The 21,288-nt window shown below is 42.3% G+C and overlaps 1 protein-coding gene across 5 annotated transcripts in view; it reads left to right on the forward strand.

Moving 5' to 3' along the window:
• The first annotated feature begins 2,809 nt into the window (after nt 1-2,809).
• The window catches only part of LOC101406743 (zinc finger protein 39), a 55,760-nt gene continuing 37,281 nt past the window's right edge, over nt 2,810-21,288 (forward strand). For 3 of the 5 annotated variants that reach the window (XM_087432919.1, XM_087432918.1, XM_014794088.2), the window contains exons 1-2: nt 2,841-2,929; nt 6,383-6,535. In XM_087432919.1, the coding sequence (XP_087289045.1) occupies nt 6,521-6,535 (15 nt within the window). In that variant the 5' untranslated portion in view covers nt 2,841-2,929; nt 6,383-6,520. Of the gene's footprint in view, nt 2,930-3,252; nt 3,817-6,382; nt 6,536-21,288 lie in introns of those variants that run through there. The other 2 variants (XM_087432915.1, XM_087432916.1) reach the window with 2 other exon arrangements.

Here is a 21,288-nt window from a genome sequence, read left to right on the forward strand (position 1 = left end):
CTTAATATTGTTAAGATGGTAATACTCCCCAAATGGATCTACAGATTTATCTCAATCCCTATCAAAATGCCAGCTGTCTTTTTGCAGAAATTGATGAGACAATCCTAAAATTCATATGGATATGCAAGGGACTCAGGAGCTTCCTCCCTAGAAAAGTATGAACAATTTGTCCTGGAAGAGGTAAATAGACCCCAAGACTATTGAAAAACAGCAAAGGAACAATTCCTGGGAAAGGACATGAGATCCCACTACTCCATGGTATCAGTCTAACTCTTTGATCCCAGCAAGTTCATTTTCTTTTTCATGGAATAGAACCCTGAGACTTACCTATGCAGGGTACATTTGTCTTTGTGGCAAGAGTTGGAAGTACTTAGGTATTATCCCTGAGTCTCCTCTCCTTGGCTCTGAGGATTTTGGATTCACAGATGGAGAAAAGAGGTTGCATTCTTGATCTGTGTATTATTAGAAGCAGGTTCAGGGTGAGGCTCACATATCCAAGTGTGTATTACTGTCTCTGTTTTTATAGATGAGATGACTGAGGCTACAGAAGAGGAAATGGTATTCCATATCGTAGAGGGATGAGTATTATGCATTGATGCCCCACACACATTCCTGCCAATCATTCTGGATTTAAAGGGTCTCTAAATATCACAACAATAGGGGTTTAAAAGAGAAGCATGGGATCCAGGGGACTTAGGAAGGAAGGTTAGGATTCCAGAATCTGAAAGAAGAAGGAAATGAGAAGGTAAAGGCTGGGTACTTAGATATGCATAATGCAATCACTGAGGGGCAATTGCAGGATTAGAAAAAAATACATGACTTGGAACAGAGGAGGTCATACTTTAGGAAAAGGGAAAACCAGAGATAGGTTAGATAGGTCGTGGGCCAGATAGTCAATCCCCACCCCCGCCACTGAAGCTCATATAACCCCAAACACACAAGCCAGGTCTATCCCTATTTGTGGAGGTGGAGCAGTGGCAGCAGGAGCTGTGAGAAACCTGTGTGTTGAACTCCTTGTTTAGTGTGTGGCAGAAACCAGGGAAGGGAAGGCTATATCTCTCAGAAAAATAAATAAGTAAAGGTTTGATAAGTAGATTTATGAATGGATAGATCTTTGGAGTTTCTGTGCAAGTATCTACCAGACAATGGATGTGTAAATTTGCACAAATATTTGGGGTGCACCCATCCTATGACCCAGCTATTTTATTCCTGTATATGCACTAGAGAAGGTTTTCCAACAGTGGAATATCATCTACTGATGACTTAGTAATTATTTTAGTGGATGAGAACTAGCATCTCTTTAGTTCAAAGAGAGTTGCTGTAAAGAGTTTAGCTAAACTACTCCATGATATTGCTGCCTCAGCATCCATTTTGTGTGGTCAAGGGGTCTGCTGAAACCTCAGACATTAGCCCTTCCTGCAAGCATATGCCCCACATAGAAGCCCACAGATTACAAATAAATGTAGGTTCCCGATATGACTTCCCCAGCAGCCCTTGTGAGCAACAGCTTCCCTCCCTCCCAGGACCTTCCCCTTTTGCTCTCCCCTAGCAGAGCAAAACCTCACTCTTTTTGGTTTGAATTGACCAGTCTGGCATTAGCCTGGGAACCCCAAAACATTTAAATGGCAGACCCTAATACAGGCATGTGCCTCAGGTCCTGCCACACTCCAGCTGCATCCTCCCTTGACCTCCCCTTGCCGCCCCTTGTGACATGCTAGGTAGCTCGTCCAGGACCTCTGAGTAGTAGACTTCTCTAGTTCACTTTCCCTTGTGGTCCTTTGTTGAACCATGGCTCACCATCCCACACACTGGGGTTTTACTTAAGAAATGTTAATTTAACAAACTCACAACAGTTGCCATATCGGTTTAAGTAGTTTAATAAAATACAGACATTATGATACTTTACCATTCATGCTTTAGTACTGTCAACTTAAAAGGCAAACTCACCAGTTATTTTACCCTCAAAACGAGTTTATTCCAGAATAACCGAAAGAATTACAACTTCCCATGTACACGCTATGGAGAACCATAGACAAACCAGAGAAGAAAGGAGGGAGCTGCTTTTATACAGAAGGGGGAGAGGGCGGGGCTGTTCTAAAGGAAAGCCCATTGGGGGAGAGTGACAGTTCAGGGCAGCAACAGCTTCTCATTGGCTGAGCAGCGGTGTCTCTGATTGCTTGAGCTGAGGCATCTCTCATTGGCTGAGCTATAGTGTTTCTGATTGGCTGGGCTGTTGTCAGGTGGGGAGAGAAATCTTCCTTCAGTAGTAAAGTAGTTGTACTTCCTCTGAGATGAAAGCCTCTGTCACTTCTTGTTTGCTATAATTGACTATGTGTGATGGGGGTGAGAGCTCCCTCTACAGGCCTGCCAGTGCATTTCTTAACTTTTCTTTTCTTAATTTCCACAGTATGCAACTGTGAAAAACAGTGTGCCTTTTAAAACCCCATTACTATTATCACAAACTAAAGCTACTAGAGCTGACATTTAACTTCCTGGAATGTTTCTCTCACATGCGAATTTCCCCATTCCTCCCACAACATCTTTCAGCTTCTCAAATCCGGATTTAACAACAAACCAGAATTCCACGTAGTTGTCATGTGGGTTCGAGACAGGCTCGCATCCATCGCATCCGGTCTCAGGGAAGCAAGACGGATTAGCCGGCAAATAAAGAGCATGTCCTCAGACCCTTCCTAACCCACTAAGAGGCTTGTGGGAAATGTAGTCTCGCCTTGCAATGACCTGTTCCCGCGCCAGACTCTAGGAAGGAGTCTTCGGGGTTCCTTCGGCGCGTGCGCGGCTCCGCCCACTCGCACCGTCTTCCGCCCGGAAGTTGCGGAGCCCGCCGCTCCGGTGGGCTCGGGGCTGGGTGCTGTGTCCCTGAAGGTTGGTGCGAGGAAGACAGAGGAGCCCCGGGCACTCGGGGACACAGGTGGGGGGAGGGCTGTCGCCCCACTTGGTGGGAGCGGAAAGGGCAGTGGGTGTGAGCCGCGGACCTGGGCCGGGTCCGCAGGCGGTTGGAGCACCGGGGGCCACAGGTCCGGGCTGGGGGAGGGCCGACTCGGGCTGTGCCTTCGGTGATTGCTTCTTCCGAAGAGGGTGCCCTCTGGAAGGCCGGGCGTGTGCTTCCAGAAGCTTCGCGAACTGGGGGTCGAGTCCAAGACGACGGCGAGGCGGGGGTGGGTGTGCGGACGGCGCGAGCGTGCGGGGTCTGCGGTCTGCCCCCGCAGCGTCCCGGGCGACGTAGTTAACTTAGTGACGTTCGGTGTGCTCCTGTGTGACGGAGCGTGCTGATGAGGGGTGAGATGCCCCGATTCCGGAGAAATCACCGCGAAGTGTGTGCCGACCGAGGCGTGGCGTGTGGCAGTTGTGTCTGTGGGGCTTCTTGAGTCTCTTCAGCGGAAGAAGTGTCGGATCCCCTCCTGCACCGTGTGGCCCGCCTAGCACTCCTGGTTTGCGTTAGGGAAGTTGATACAAGACCTAGTTTCCAGGGACCGTGGCTTCTAGGAGGGATGTTTGCGCTCTGGATGACAGTCTTGGTTTCTTTGGAACAAGGTAGCTGGCATAAAGCATGAGGGAGAGGCACCCTGTGAATAGGAATCCTACCTGGAAGACGACCCCTCTGACTGAACCCTCTCGCTAGCGCTTCAGAACAGAGGCAGAAGACTCGCAGGAAGGAGATCCTGGCAGTTTTGATGCTTCTGCCCAGAGCACACAAGATGTGGGTGATGCTGTCTCCTCCAGAAGTTATCGAAGACGGGGTGATAGTAGCAGGTCTGGACCGACTTTCAGAAGGAGACCTGAGCTGGGCTGAGAGTGGTAGGCAGAGGCGCAGGAAATGTTACTAATTGCAGGGGTCTTGAGGGTGCGGTCTGGGGTAGAGGAATAACCTGTCACAGCTGAGAGAATCTCTGTGCAGTGCTCCCTAAGTGCTCTCATTCCTTCACTCTCCCCTGGCTGTTTCTTTTATCTGAACTCTCTCAAACTTATTGTGTCATCAAATTAGATATCTCGAGATATGCTGATGCTCCCTCTGTCTTGAATGTTCTTCCTGGTAGTTCAGGAAGGGTTTGTCAGGGTATTTCTGCCTTAAAAGAAAGATGAAGAAAGTTTCACTTGTGAACATAAGTGATTTGCCAGGCTCATATGATTTGTATACGTCAGTATTATCCACTTTGCCACAGTTAAGCCAAACTGCGTTTGTTTTTGACATCATTTTTGAGGAACTGCGACCAACTTAGAGCAAACATCGTTTTAGAAGAACTATCTTGAAACATGCCTGTACTTTTTTCCCCATTGCTTTCTGTGGGTTATTTGCGCTCAAGGGGCTACTAACACAAGTGTTTTCCACTTGATGTCAGTAATCTTGTCTTGAAAATCGTAAATCCTACAGCACCATAACGGGAGCCTGGTTCCCATTGTTTAAAAAAGGAACATTAGAGTGAATCACACTTCTGCTTCAACAGTACAATGCCCGCAGAGAGGTACACGACTTGTTCTTGATGTAAAAAACTTAAAAGGTAGTCTTCTGATCTGCAGACAGTTGTTTTTTGTGATTCGCATGGTCTCTCTTTGTTCCGGCAACCTCACTGAGGTCCATCCAGTGGACGTTCATTAAGCTTTTCAAAAGTTCTACATGTGGTCGTGAAGTTCTATTGTGTGTATTTGGCGTGTAATTCAAGGCTTTCTCCCCCATGTGATTTTGTTAAAAACGTACTGAGTTTGGGGGTGTAGATGTATCACTTAGCATTTGCTATGTGACAAACCAACCAAAATTTACTGGCTTAAAAGACAGCAACAACAACCATTTTATTAGCTCCAAGTTCCATGGTCAGCATTTTGGGCTAGGTTTAGTTGGTCAGTTCCTGTACTAGTGTTGCTGGGTCACAGGTGAGGCTGTAGTCATCTGGTGCCTTGACTGAGGCTGCTTGGTTTAAGGAGACTTCATTTAATTTTTTATTGGTTTGTGCTGGCTGTTGGCTAAGCCATGTCCCTCACAGGGTAGCCCCAGGTTACTTCACAAGATGACAGTGTTCCAAGAAGGCAAGCTCTAGTAGAAAAGCACTTTTCGTCCTATGTTTGCATCATGTGTACTGATTTCCCTTCAGTCAAAGCAAGTCAAATGACAAAACCCATGTCACTGTCAGAGGGGACTTCACGAGGAAATGAATACAGGGAAGCAAGTCATTGAGAACCGTTACTGGAAGAGTGTGCCATGAAAAATGTACATTATGTGCATCTTTTCCTATAAAATCATGGGCCAAAAATGTTGTGTTGCAAGGTGTATACTTTCTGTGAGGTTTAGGTATCTAAAAACCACAGGTGTCCTCGTGGAAACACTAATATGGAGTCCTGTGTGGTATGCCATTATTAATAGGAATTATATAATTATATTAAATAATTATTTAAATAAGCGTCTTTAAAATTTTTATTTTATTGGGGTCATATTGGTTTATAACATTCTATAAATTTCAGATGTACGTCAGTATACTTCTGTTTCTGCATAGATTACGTCATGTTGACCACCCAAAGGCTAATTACACTCCATCTCCACACACATGTGCCTAGTCGTCCCTTTTGCCCTCCTCTCTCCCCGCTTCCCCTCTGGTAACCAACAATTCAATCTCTGTCTCTATGTGTGTGTTTGTTGTTGTTTTTATCTTCTACTTATGAGTGAGATCATATGGTTTTTGACCTTCTCCCTCGGACTTATTTCGCTTAGCATAATACCCTCAATTTCCATCCATGTTGTCACAAATGGCTGGATTTCATTGTTTCTTATGGCTGAGTAGTATTCCATGGTGTATATATACCACATCTTCTTTATCCATTCGTCCCTTGATGGGCACTTAGGTTGCTTCCAAGTCTTGGCTATTGTGAATAATGCTGCAGTGAACACAGGGTCGCATGTATCTTTATGCATTGGTGTTTTCATGTTCTTCGGATAAATACGCAGCAGTGGAATAGCTGGATCGTATGGTGGTTCTATCCTTAGTTTTTTGAGGAATCTCCATACTGTTTTGCATAGTGGCTGCACCAGTTTGCACTGCCACCAGCAGTGTATGAGAGTTCCCTTCTCTCCACATCCTCTCCAACACATGTTGTTTCCTGACTTGTTAATTATAGTAGTCCATTATTTAATTAAGAGTCTTTAAAATTTTGAATTCGTTTTTACCATTAACTGTTGATAAATCAGTAAGAAATATATGTTTTCATTAACTTAAGGATGAGTTGTATGTCTAAATTCTACAAGTTAACGGACATGTGGGTACTCCTTCAACAGGGTCTTTCCTGCCCCTTCTGGATGTGTAAAATACTATTGTCTCACAAGAGGCTCGCTCTCTTTTATTTTATTTATTTTTTTTGGTCTTTTGGTCTCTTCTAGATAATGTATAGAGAACTTTGGACGGGAGAATCTGGGATCTAGGAGCAAGCCATGCCAGTCATTTCATGACTCCACTCCATTCGCCTTCTCTTCCAGCTCTTTTTCCAGTGTCCTCTGTGTTTCTAAGAGCAACAGAAAATGGCTGCATCCCTGGTGAGTTCGTTCTTTATTTTTTCCTCAGCTTGTTTTACATTGTGCTTTATGAGCTTTATGAGGTTCATAAACTAAAATGGAAAAGTGGAAATAAGTAAAATTCAGCTTCAGGGAAATATACATAAACAAGATAAAAGTGGCATGCGGATATAGGCAAATTTTATGACCTTAGAGTCATCCCAGGTGAGTGCAAATTGGTCTCTGGTCTTTCTGATGCCATGGCAAAAAGACAGACTCATTTGTTATCTGATCAGAATGGACCCTTAGAAGAAACCTTGCTACATTGTCATTGGACATGAAAAGGTGCAGGCACAGAAATCTGAAACAGTGTCTTTATTGGTGTTATGAGATGTTTGGGGATTTGATTGGAGATGTAAAAGACATTTTCTACTCTAAACAAATGGACTGAAGGTATATTTTATTATATAGAGGATAGTAAAGGCGATAGTCTGTAAATAGATCTGAATAGGTCAAATATTAAGAGGGAAAAAATATCAGCCCGACTGGAAAGGGAAAACATCTACATCGGCTGAAGAGAAATGACACAAATCAACTGGAAAGAGAAACACCAGGTTGCCCGAAAAGAGAACACATTAAATCAATTACTTTATATCAAATCAATTACTTTATGTCAAATTAATTACTCACAATATTTATGTCCCACTGCCGGGAGAGCCCTGTCAATCGACGCGCCTGGCAAGGATCACACGTCTTGGGCAAGGTGTCCCTTCCATAGGTGGAACTCTCACTGGGTCTCAGTCTCTAGCAGTTTATATAAGCAGTTACAGAGTTTGCAGAGCAAGTATCTAGTGTTCTCATGCACAAAATGGTTATCAGTGGCGTACGTGCACTGAGCCCCTTGGCTAACATTTCAGCCCAGTAGTTCTGTACGTGCATTGTTCTCTTTCGTTATCGTCTTAGCCCGGCACAGATGGCCAGTCCATCCCGTGCTACGACGCTCCAAGAGCCTTGAAATGTTACAACTTGTAACTCTCTCCGTGGGAGAAAGGTTAGTTCCCGGGAAAAGGCCAGTTCCCACCACACAGAAAGCAGCTTTGTATTTCTTTTTGTGCTGGTGGCTGTAGGTCAATGGAGCGGCCAAACATGGCTGTACTCATGTCAAGACATTTTTGGCCGTGGCCGTCTCCATTAACCATAAGACACCGTATGTACAGACAATGAACTTCGTATACAAGTACATAAGGCACATCTAAGAATCTAAAATCTAATGACTATAATAATTATAAAACTATTTCACAATAACGACCCAAACCCCAAGGTAACCAATCAAATAACCCCTTAGAATATGAAATGTTATTAATTTGATCTTGCAAATCATGTACAGCATCAAAGATAACATTAGATAAGGTAACACTTAGGCCTAACAAATTAGCTTGTAGAAGTCTAGACCAGCCCCCATCACGCAGGGTAGCAGAAGGCAGGGTAATAGAGAAATTATCTTATATTGAGAAGTTGTTTGATGTTTCTGAAACCAAATTTTTTGGCCATTTATAGTCTAGGTTATAGGTCCCACTGGTGTAGAGCAGTTGGTCTAACAGTAGAGGGTCAAAGGTTGTCCTACAGAGGCATTAGTTGGTGTGTAGGTCTGTAGCAGACATGGAGGTGTAGCACAGCATAGTGAACACAGCAGGAATATCTATTCACGCAAAGAAACAGAATTTTTAGGAACATGATATAACTGTTCATTTTCTGGATATATAACTATGAGTGTTGTAGTGGGCCCTTGGGCCACTATTTCTGCGGCATGGGGAGCCGCATTGGGTGGATGGGTCACCCACACCTTTGTTTCAGGTTTCTATCCATCTGTAGACCCAAATCTTTGTATTTCTCTTTTAGTTAATTCACTTGGAGGTTGTCCTTGTGACACATTTGGAGTCAAGAGGGGAAGCACCAATAATTGTCCCATTCGTTCCCCAGACTCTACAGTTAGTACTGTGTCACTACCATTATATAATATGAATTTTATTTTTCTTTGGTAATTTGGATCAATGACTCTTCCCAGTACATCAATATCTTTTGTTGCCAGTCCAGAGCGTCCTTTTAACAAACCAAAGGTATTTTTGGGAAATTGTACCCCTATCCCAGTAGGGACTATAGATTGCTTCTTAGGGGGCAATTGAATAGAATGAACAGTAGATAAATCTAATCTAGCCGCTTCGGCCGTGGCACGAAAAGGCAGTTTAGTAGACTGAGTCAGGGGCCAATAGGTTAAGGTCATAAACTCATGGGTGGCGGTTGCCACTTTTGTAATCTTTGCTGGTAACAACCTTGACAGAGGAGTCTCATTAGGGCCTAGTGGCCTGTTATTTAACATATTTAGAGCAGTACTTAGATGGTTGTGTCACCCCTTTAATGAGCCATGACCGAGTTTCCTCAATTGTTGTTTAAGCAATCTATTTATTCGTCCTATGAGGCCTGCAGCTTGGGGGTAATAAGGTATATGATAAATCTATTTTGTATAATTTTCTTTGGTATAAGTTTGAATCAACTTATCTGTAAAGTGGGAACCGTTGTCATTTTGAATTTGCCTTGGTGTTCCATAATATAACTTAATTGTATCTAATAACTTTATGGCACTCTGTTGGGTGGCCACTTTAGTTGGCATAGCCAATAAATAACCAGAATATGTATCAACAGCAGTGCAGGCATAAGTATATCTATAAGAATTTGGCAATGGTCTAATAAAATCTATTTGCCAGGTATGGGCGGGAAATAATCTCTTTTGGATATGACCTTGGTAGGGGTGTGGAACTCCCCGTTTATTTAACTGTTGGCATAACTGACATTGTTGTACTGCAGTGGCAATATCATCATGGGTGACAAGGATTCCCCTTTGTTGTGCCCACCTGTATGAAGCTTGTTCTCCCAAGTGTCCACTCTTTTCGTGGACTTACTGTGCTAAGCCTGGGTTATGCGTTGTACGAATCTGCACCAGCTGATCAGCATGAGAATTATGCTTTTGTTCTGTAGAAGTTAAAGAACTGTGAGCATCAACATGAAATATAGTAACAATCGTGTTTTGACACTATAACCATATGTCTTTCTATAATTTTTTTTTCTATATTTTTTTATCATTAATTTTCTAATCATGTTTTTTCCATTGTGGCATCTACGTTGCCAAACCTTGTGCCACTGTCCATGAATCAGTATATATATAATATTGTTGCCCGTGTTCTTGTTGAAGTGCCTGATACACCGCATAAAGTTCAGCATATTGGCTATTTATATTATCTCCGGTGGTGACAATTGTTTGTTGGGTGGATGGGTTATAGGCAACTGTTTTCCATTTCTGTGAGCCTGATATCATTTTGGCAGAATCATCCGTAAACCAGGTATGTTTTTGTTGTTCTTTAGTCAATTGATCATATGAGACACCCCATTTAACAGGAGATTCTGTTATATCAATCTTAGGTGACACAGTTGGCTCACTGCTATATTGAGACACTTGTTTATGCAATAGAGACAACCCCTTTGGGCCAGGTTTGGCCGGGTCTTGAATATATCATTTCTATTTGATGATATTAAATTTTTGTGTATGTCCAATTTTATGAGTAACAGGAGTGTTATGAATCTATTGTATGATGGGTATTTGGGGTCGCATAATTATCTCATGTCCCAGGGTAAGGCCTTCTGAGTCTATTAGAGCCCAATAGTAGGCTACAACTGTTTTTCAAAAGGACTATATCTTTCATTGGAACAGGGAAGCTTGCGACTCCAAAATCTTAGAGGATAACGTTGGGCACCTTGTTTTTGTTATAAACTCCAGCTGGCATATTGATCAATGACATCTACCTGTAATTCAGTGGGTCTCGGTTTAATTGGCCATAGATCTAAAGCAGTCTGAATAGCATGCTTGGCTGCTTCAAAAGCTTCTTTTTGTTTCATTCTCCATTTAAATTTATATTTTTTCTTGGTAACTTTATATAAAGGTGCAAGGAGCTGACTTAAATGTGGAATATGTGCCCTCCAAAATCCAAATAATCCAATAAATTTTTGTGCTTCCTTTTTGTTACGAGGTGCTGCAAAATTTAATATCTTTTGTCTAGCTTTAGGTAAAATTTTTTGTTTTTCATTATTCTAAAGTATTTCCAAAAATTTAACATTTGAATTTGGGCCCTGAATTTTAGCTGGATTAGTTTTCCGTTCATCCTCCTCAAGTGTGTCCATTACTTTTTCTAACTGTTGTTGTATTCTTTTTTTTTTTATTTCCTTGGGTCATAATATCATCTATATAATGTACTATTTGGACATCATTAGAAGCAGCTACCTTTGCCAAGGTTTTAGCAACCTGTCGATGGCAGATAGTGGGATTATGTACATATCCCTGAGGAAGTCTAGTAAAGGTATATTGTTGTCCCAGCCACGTGAAAGCAAACTGTTCTTGGACACTTCTGGTATAGGTATGGTGAAAAAGGCATTAGCCAAGTCTATGACTGTATACCAAGTGCCTGGATAACATTGTACTTTTTCTATAAGAGTAATCAAATCAGGGACGGCCACTTGAATAGCCGGAGTCACTTTGTTTAGTTCTCCGTAATCTATAGTCATTCTCTATGTCCCATCACCTTTTTTAACAGGCCAGATAGGATTATTCTAGGCTGTAGTTACTCTGTGAAGGACTTTTATAGCCAAATAATCTTCTATGGTCTCAGATATTTTTTGTTGTCCTCTAGGGATGTGATATTGTCTTTGATTGACCACTTGTGTGGTAGGTGGAATTTTTACTTCATGATGCAAACATTCTACAATTATAGCATTAATATGAAAAGACAAAGCTCTAATAGCAAACTGGTATTGTCTATCAGCCAAATTTAATGTCAATCTTTTTAGAATATCAGTCTCAATTATATATTCTGGTATTGGCACAATCATAAGTAGATATGTGCGTCAGGGTAGTTGCCCAATTTGGATAGAAAGATTAGTGGTAACTGCCTGGATTTCTTTTCCTCCCAATCTAGTTATCAGAATTGATGTACCTTGAAACTTAGTTGGATTCCCATAGATAAGGGTGGCCTCCGCCCCTGTATCTACAAGTGTCTGCACACTAGTTGTAGATTTATTTTTCCAAAATATTTTAATTGGTACATGTGGTCTAACATCTTTTCTTATAGTGGCACTAATCGATACAGAGGTTTGGCCTTCCCCTCAATCACTAAGTCAGCAAAAAGAGGATCCGAGGGAGGAGGCAGTGCACTAGGTGCAGCAGGCACTGGGTTGGAAGCATTCTTTATATTGTCCCTTCTATTTACTTGTTTTACATTCAGCCCTTTTTCTTTATATAGTTTCCATAATTCTTTAGTGTCAACTCCATCAATCTGGTCTTTGGGTACCCCTGCCCGGAGTAGGGCCAAAAACATATTACCTCGAGTCATTTTATCCTTTTTAAAGAATGTTTCTCTTTTTTCCCTTCCTGGAGAGTTTTCAGTTGTCTGTCAGTCTCCCAAGTCTGCTAATTGCATAATCTTATCTGCAAGTGTTGATATAGGGTTTTCAGTTTCATTCATGAGAAGGGTTGTAATTATTTGTTTATATGCCGGAGGTGCAGTTTTTATCAACTTGTTTCACACCTGGACACTTAAAGTCATTTCATTTAAAGCTTCATCACACCCCAGAAACACAGCCCGTTTCATGGTTTCTTCTCATCTTTTGGACATAATCTTTTAAAGTATATCATGGTCTATTAGTGTCTGGCCACATATCCTCTGTGGGGTATTTATCTTGAGCTCCTTTTACTGCAAGAGCCAATAAAGTTGTATCATCAGTGTCTTGTCCACGATCATTTGGGGGGTGAGCCTTCATGTTCCAATCTCTGAAAGCTCCCCGTATTACTGGATCATTGGACAAAATTACAAATTTAAAAGCATCTCCTGCATCCAGATTAATTCCTGTAGCGCCCATATCATATAGGCGAACAAGCCAGGTTATAATGGCTTCTCCAGGCTTTTGTGTAGCCCGGGCTAAAATATCAGAAATTTCTTGTTGGTTAAAATCCTCAATCACATCTTTCCTTATAGAATGATTACCATCCATTTCCATCCGCCGACGGCGAAGAGGACGTGCCTCTGTGCCTTTGGGCGGTTTTCCTCTTCCTCATAATCAGTTTCAGAATCGTCATCCCAGATATCATCATCCCATGTGTCTGGGTCCCACTTAGGACCGGCCGATGTTATGGCCATATGAACTTTTCGTTCATTTATCTTTCCTCTTCTCTTTCTATATTTATATTTGGTAACTTTTACAGCAGCCTTTTCTGCTATAGCTTGGTAGTTATGAGCCTGATCTCCCAATGCATGATATTGACATTGAATCATAGCCAAGCGAGACTGCAAATTTGAATTTTCTTTTTCCAAGAGTGCCTTCTCTTTCTGTATCTTATCCCTATCTTCTATAGCCCGACGATAAGCAGTCAACAAACATCAACCTCACCGTGCCAAAAAAGAAACATCATCTTTTTTTTTCCTTTCCACCGTCTGCAAAGCTTTGGTCACATCCAACGGTTCAAATCGTCGCAGACGAGCATCCCAAGCTTCACATAGCCCTGACCTACGAGCCCACTCCCCAGCCAGAGTGCAAAAGGGAGGGTCCTCCCGTCCTGGAATTTCTTCCACCTTGGCTTCAGTTACCTTTCGTTTGAATAGGAAAGGCATCTCCTTAATCGAATCCTGCTCACAGCGCCAATTATGTTATGAGAGGTTCGGGGATTCGTTTGGAGATGTAAAAGACACTTTCCACTCCAAACAAATGGACTGAAGGTATATTTTATTATACAGAGAATAGTAAAGGCGATAGTCAGCAAACAGGTTTGAATAGGTCAAATATTAAGAGGGAAGAAACATCAGCCCGACTGGAAAGGGAAAACATCCACATCGACTGAAGAGAAATGACACAAATCAACCGGAAAGAGAAACACCAGGTTGACCTAAAAGAGAACACATCAAATCAATTACTTCACATCAAATCAATTACTCACAATATCCACGCCCCACTGCCGGGAGAGCCCTGTCAATCGATGCGGCTGGGCAAGGATCACACGTCCTGGGCAAGGTGTCCCTTCCACAGGTGGAACTCTCACCGGGTCTCAGTCTCCAGCAGTTTATATAAGCAGTTACAGAGTTTGCAGAGCAAGCATCTAGTGTTCCCATGCACAAAATGGTTATCAGTGGTGTACGTGCACTGAGCCCCTTGGCTAACGTCCCAGCCCAGTAGTTGTGTACGTGCGTTGTTCTCTTTGGTTATTGTCTTAGCCCGGCACAGATGGCCAGTCCATCCCGCGCTACGACGCTCCAAGAGCCTTGAAATGTTACAACTTGCAACTCTCTCCGTGGGAGAAAGGCCAGTTCCCAGGAAAAGGCCAGTTCCCACCACACAGAAAGCAGCTTTGTATTTCTTTTTGTGCTGGTGGCTGTAGGTCAGTGGAGCAGCCAAACATGGCTGTACTCATGTCAAGACAATTGGTCACATAGATGATGTAGTGGACAGTATTTCACTACCAGTCTAGAAATAAACTTTTTTGGCATTCTGTGGTGGTGGTGGTTACCTGGTGCTAAAGCACAACTCGCTTAATAAGGTTCCTCTGGAGTTGCTAAAATGGTGTGGTCCCAGACAGCTTTTGGAAGGCCTACTTGGTGCACTGGTAAAACTTGGGAATGTCTGGAGGGTTGAATCAGCTGCAGGTCCTTCAAGTAACTCTTCATACATTTCTCTCAGCTAGTCTGTATATGCAGGTTGTGCAGCAGACTGTTCAGAGTTCTGTTTTCTGGCAGAACTGCTGCTTTGCACTTTAACCTACTCAATGTAGTCTGAGTTCCTTTCTTCTAAAGCTCACCAGGAACCTAAATTATAGTTAGATTCAGTGACTGTGCTGTAGTCTTTGCCTTACTTGAATCTTCTGCCATATTGAAACTACTTAGTCCATGATCTTCTCCTGAAAATTCTTGTCTGTTAGCTTCTATCATGGCCTCTCTGATGATTTCTTCTCTGTTTTCCTGAATTCTTCTGTTTGTTTCTTCTGCTCCTGAATGTAGCTCATCCAAGTATTCCAATCTGGGCCCCCTTCTTCACATTCTGCAGTTCCTCTTGACCTGTTGGCCCTCTGCGGTTTGACAGTCCTAACCGTTTCTCTCCAGCTGGGACCTCTTCCCCAGCCTTTAGACCATGGGTTCAGCTCCCAGTTGAATGCTTCTTTGTAGCTCTTGAGAAGACACCTCGAGCTCAACAAATCCAGAATGAAAACCACATCCTCCTTTCTTGCCCTGCATGTGATATTAGTTCCATCTAGCCAGTGACTGAAGCCACCAGAATAGGATTTCTCCTGGACCCCTCCCTCTGTTTCAGGTTTAATCTCATCTCATGTAAAGTCCTGCTACTTTGTTCTTTTAATTTTATCTAATGTCTGCGTTGGTGCTCACAGACAAATACAGTAACTTTCTTTTTTACATTGAAGCTGTCATTGGCAAAACCTGGAGGATGTGTTTGCTCAGTGAAGAGGTTCCAGCCCTCTGGAGCTGTGCTGCTTGCCAGCACGTGTGGTGACATGACAGCCTTAGGAGTCCTGTGGTGCAGAGCTCTCAGGAGTTAGTGAGACATGTTTTATGTGCAGCTTAACCATCTTTCTGCCGCCTGCAGCTTCTGGGGTACCTTGGGTCTAGTTTCTGCTGACTTTTTTATTGTTTTTTGTTTTTCTTCTTGAGTATCAGTCCCATTTTCCTGTTTCTTTACATGGATAATGATTCTGCATTATATTCTGGACATTGTAATTCTTATGTTGCAGAGATTCTGGATCCTGTTATATTCCTCTGAGAGTGATTTTGTTCTATAAGGCAGTTAACTTGGCTGGATTCAAATTCCAAACTTTATTCCTTGCAGTGATCGGTAGCTGACTGTCCATTCACCTCCTTCAGCTTCTAGTGGCTGCTTTTTTGCTGGGTCCTCATGGGTCTTTCACATATGTGTGGTTTAGCAGTCACCCAACAATTCCGGTTGGTTTTGTATGGGAATTTGGGGGATTACCATCTTTTGCAGCCTCTCTTCCAGGACTAACCCCCTTCCAAATTTTTGGTTTTCTTGCCAGCCCTGAATTATACTCTCTGACACCTAAGCCACTATAGCTTCAGCTTTCAGTTCTTTGATTGTTTATAGATTGAAGAGTGCCCTCTGATAAAATGCCATAAACTTGCAAAGCAATTTGTCCTTTAATGATTCATTCTTATCTAGTTTCTGCCTACTTTTGGTTGTTCTACAGTGCCTTCAGATGGTTGTTTTATACATTTTGTCCAAATTTTATCGTTTTCTGTGGGTTGTTAGCCTGGCCAAGCTACCTTGCCATTACCACACAAACCATGCTACATTTAGAATATTTATATTTTAATATCTGTCTTCTGTAGTTTATCTTGCCTATCTTTATCATAGGGTCATTTTCTCTTCACTGGACTACTGTTCAGCTTTCTTAAGTCTCTTGATCTTTATACTACCCGAACTCAAGTTCTTTCTTCCATAAGAATAATTCACCCAAAACAAGAGTCAGTAAATTATGGCCTGCAGACCAAATGTGGCTCACTACCTGTTTTTGTATAACCTGTGAGCTCATTTGTTGGCTTATATAGTTTTAATTGTTTTTAGAGGTTACTGTATAGTTTATAGTATTTATCTTTAACTTATCATAGTCTACTTTGAAATAATATAATACTTCTTGTATAATATAAGAACCTTATAACAGTACACTTCAACTTCTTTCCTTGCAGTTTCTGTGCTATTGTTGGCATACCTTTTACTCCTACATGTTATAAGCTGCACAGTGCATTCTTATTGTTTTGCTTCAAGTGGTCAATTACCTTTTAAGGAGTTTAAAAATAAAAACAATATATATTATATATTTACTCACATATTTACTGTTTCTCGTGCTCTTTATTCCTTTATATGTACCAGATTTCTATCTGGTATCATTTTTCTTCTGATTTTAGGTGGTTTGATTATGGTGATCCTTGATATAGTTATCTTCATGATGCTTTTTTTGCTTGTACAAAGTTTGAGGGTCCCCACAGTGCCCTCACTTCTAATACCAGCTGCAAGTTTGGAGCTCCCCATGATCACCCTCATGCTCAGTAATTAGCTAGCAGGACCTACAGAACTCAGAAAAGCCATTTTACTCATGGTTATGGTTTAGGACAGTGAAAGGATACAGACTAAAATCAGTTCATGGACGAGGAACACAAAGCAGAGTCCATGGGTCATCGTGCACAGGGTTACAGTAACTTGCCAGTGGAGCCACATGGACAGTGCCTGTTCCTCCCAGCAATGGTGTATGACAGTGTGCATGGAATAGTGGCAAGGGGGGAAGCTCAACCAAGCCTTGATGTCCAGCTTTTATTAGGGCCCTGTCATGTAGACATGGTTGACCACCTGTGTGGCTGACCTTAGTCTCCAGTCCCTCCATAGATCGAGCTGATAACAAGGCCTGCCACCATAAATCACATTTGTTGGCATAGAATATCTCTGTGACCCAAAGCTATCAGATAAACGAAGACATTCATATCAGGCAGGATATTTCAAGGGCTTAGAGGCCACCCCCCCAGGAGCCAAGGACAAAGGGGAAAACTTTTTGTGGGCAAGTTTAAGCCTTTATTGCATAGCACAAGGTCTGTGGATTATAGTTATCAGATTTGGAAAATTGTTGGCTTTTATTTTTTCAAATATTTTCTGTCTCTACAATTTCCACCCAACTGAAGACTCCAATTATATATATGTTATATCACCTGATATTGTCCCAGACATCACTGACTCCCTAGGGCTTTCTAGATCAGATCTTTACTCAGATCTTATGTTCATGGGGCCCCTTCCCCTGATGGATCTTTGTCTCCTTTGCATGATGATACTGAAAGAAATTCTGTTGTTTTTTAGAGTTTGTTCAATTTAGTAGCCTCCTACCCTGCACAGCTTGAGAATTTGTCAAGTGTCATGAAGTGAAAAGAGGCCACGTATTGAGATCCCTCAAGTTTCTAATTGGTCATTCCAGCTCCATGTGACTATCAAAAGCTCTGCTGGTTTGTTTGTCCCCAGATTCTTCTCCAAGGGAAGTTAAGAAGCAGAGACTCTAAGAAAGTATTGCAGTAATGTAGGTAACAGTTTATGATGGTTTTCAAATGGGTAGTGACAGTGGAAATGGTGAGAACTGGCCTGATTGGGGTATATTTTGAGGGTAGAGCCAATAGGATGACAGTGTCATCCTCATAAAAAGAGGTCTTGTAAAACTTACAGACTTTTTTCAAATCTATTAGGTGAAAAATGTATTGCAATGTAATTTGAATTTCTCTTAGAGAGTTTGAGTGTCTTTTCATATTTTTAAAGACTTTGGATTTTTGGAAGGTAGGGAGCAAACTATCATCCTTAGCTCGTTTTTCCATCTCTAACTGTTGGTCTTGTTCAGAGTTTCCCAGGAAATAAGGCACATTTGGGTAGGCTATGCTATGGTAATCACTGACCCCAACCTTGGAGGGGCTTGCACAGCAATGATGTGCATCATTCCTCTTTCTGGCCTCAGGCTGATGGAACAGCCTTTACTGGAATACTGATCATTGTGACAATAGGAAAAAGAGTGCAGTGAACCAAGTGCCAACTCTTAAAGATTCTCAGAAGTGATGCGAATCATTTCCACTGACATTTGCTTGGCCAAAGTAAGTCATCTGGCCTGCAACACTGAAAATGAGTGAGCAGTGTCACCACATATTGGGTTTCTTTCTTTCCCATGTTTTTCTCAAATTCACCTTTTCCCTAGAGAGATGACCCTAGTTATTACTTTCCTCTCAAAGTCCAGGATCTCTGAATGATGCCAGGCACCTGCATCACGTCTAGATGTTGTTACTCTTTTTTTTTGGTGAGGAAGATTGGCTCTGCATATGTCCCTGCCTAGGATTCGAATCTGCAAACCCCAGGCTGCTGAGGCGGAGCCCCCGAACTTAACCACTACGCCACTGGGCCAGCCCCAGATGTTGTTACTCTTTTTTGTGTGTGTGAGGAAGATCGGCCCTGAGCTAACATTCGATGCCAATCCTCCTCTCTTTGCTGAGAAAGATTGGCCATGAGCTAACATCTGTGCCCATCTTCCTCTGCTTTATGTGGGACGCCGCCACAGCGTGGCTTGACAAGCGGTGCAGTGGTGCTCACCTGGGATCCAAACCTGCGAACCCTCGGGCTGCTGAAGCGGAGCATGCGCACTTAACCGCTGCGCCACCAGGTTGGCCCTAGATGTTGTTACTTTTAATCCAGAGACTTGTGACCTTGGGAGACAAGTTATCTGCCTTCTCCATGCCCAATATGTAAGGGCAGAACATGGGCAGGATGGCCACATAAACATTCTTTTTTGAGAAGAGAAAGAATGAGGTAGGAGGAGGCCCACTGGAGGCGTTGTCTCACAGCCGTCTGGCAGTCTTGAAATCCTGGGATCAGATGTTCTGAGGGGCCGCTTACTTGGGAATGGGAAATTTTTGATGATCCCTGGATTTTGCACCCTGGTAGCTCCCTACCTCACTTCTCTCTGAGGCACCTGCCTCTACCCTCTGGACAGTTCTTCCTTTCCTCTTATCTACGTTGGCCTCATTTGATAAAAGCTCTTTAAAATATTCCTTCCTCAGAATGATGTCAGCAAGATGGCAGAGTAGGAGATACCAGCCTTTGTTCCGCCACTAAAAAACAACAATTAGCTATTCATGAACGAAAATAGTTCTGGGAGGGCTCAAGAACCAAATTAAGAACCCAGAGCAACACAGTGTATCAAAAAATTGGGGAGAACTGCACAGAAAGGATCACTAGGGAGATCTGCTTAGCTATCTAGGAACAAAGAAGAGCAGGGGTTATCAGTATCAGCCATGTGGTGGGTGCCGTCATAGTCCCCAGTGGTCTGCTCTGCAAAGGACTGTGGCAGCGTTTTCCACTGAGGACCTCAACAGCTCCCATGACAGCTGCAGACTCCCTCAACTTTCACAGTGGAGGACCTTGTACTGTTCTTCAGGGTGGACCCTACTAGCCTGCTCCACAGAGAACACTGGCAACTTTCGTCACAGAGGTAAGCAACAGCAGTCACTGTCACAGAACCCTTGGAGAAGGTGATGCTGTTTCGCCCCCTCCCCAGACGGAACTGCTGTTGCTGCCTTGTAACCAGGGCTGCCAGCACCCTCAGCCCCACGTACACCCCCTGGCTCCAGAGCTGCATTGGTCCATGTGTGCTGGCACTCCAGACTCTGGCCCCATGGCTGCTCCACATACATATGTGTCTCAGGTACTGGAGTCAATGCCGCTGCAAGCTAGCCATCATCTCAGACCCCCAAGTTGCTGTTGCTCCATGCATGCCCACACTCCCATACCCCACCTTTATGGGTGCTTTGCACACGCCTGCATCTCACACATTGCCACTATGGGCTAGCTAGTGCCTCGGATGGTGGAGCTACAAATTTAGGAAGATTGAAATCACATCAAGTATCTTTCCTGACCACAATATGTGAAACTAGAAATCAGTAACAAGACAAAAAGTGGAAAATTCACCAATATGTGCAAATTAAACAACAAATTCATAAACAACCAATGGGTCAAAGAAGAAAACAAACATGAAGTAACAAAATATCTTGAGATAAACAAAAATAGAAACGCAATATACCAAAACTTAAGGAATGCTGGAACAGCAGTTCCCTAAGAGGGAAGTTTATGGAGATAAATGCTTATATTAAGAAAAAAGATCTCAAATGAACAACCTAAATTTACACCTGAAGGAACTAGAAAAGAGGAAAAAACTAAGGCCAAAGTTAGCAGAAAGAAGGAAATAACAAAGATCAAAGCAGAAATAAGTGAAATAGAGACTAGAAGAGATCAACGAAACTAAAAACTGGTTTTTTGGAAAGATATACAAAAAATAAAATCAGAAATGAAAGAAGAGACATTACAACTGATAACAGAAATACAAAGGATCATAAGTGACTATTAACAATTATATTCTGACACATTGGACAAGTCAAAAGAGATTGAAAATTCCTAGAAACATACAACCTACCAAGACTGAATCATAAAGAAATAGAAAATCTGAATAGACTTATAACTAGTAAGAAAATTGAATCAGTAATCAAAAGATTCCCAACAAAGAAAAGTACAGGACCAGATGGCTTCCCTGATAAATTCTACCAAGCATTTAAAGAAGAATTAACATCAGTCCTTCCCAAACTCTGCCAAAAATTTGAAGAGGAAGGAGAACTTCTCAACTCATATTACGAGGCCAGCATCGTGCTGATACCCAAATCAGACAAGGAAACTACAAGAACAGAAAAGTACAGGCCATTTCCTAATGAACATAAATACCAAAATCCTGAACAAAATACTAGCAAACCAAATTTGACAGCACATTAAAAGGATTATGCCCCATGATCAAGCGGGCCTTATCCCTAGGATGCAAGGATGGCTCAACATATGCAGATCAATAAAGGTGATTCACCTTATTAACAGAATGAAGATCAAAGATCATATGATTGTCTCAATAGATGCAGAAAAAGAATTTGATAAAATTCAACATCTTTTAAAGATAAAAGCTCTCAATAGGGTACAGAAGGAATGCACCTCAACATAATAAAGGCCGTATATAACAAGTGCATAGCTAACATCAAACTCAATGATGAAAACCTGAAAGATTTTCTTCTAAGTTCAGAACAAGAGAAGGATGCCCACTCTTACCACTTCTCTTCAGCATAGTACCAGAA

The sequence above is a fragment of the Ceratotherium simum genome, chromosome 6, assembly GCF_057802395.1.
Source record: "Ceratotherium simum simum isolate JZ-2026a chromosome 6, ASM5780239v1, whole genome shotgun sequence".
Lineage (NCBI taxonomy): Eukaryota > Metazoa > Chordata > Mammalia > Perissodactyla > Rhinocerotidae > Ceratotherium > Ceratotherium simum.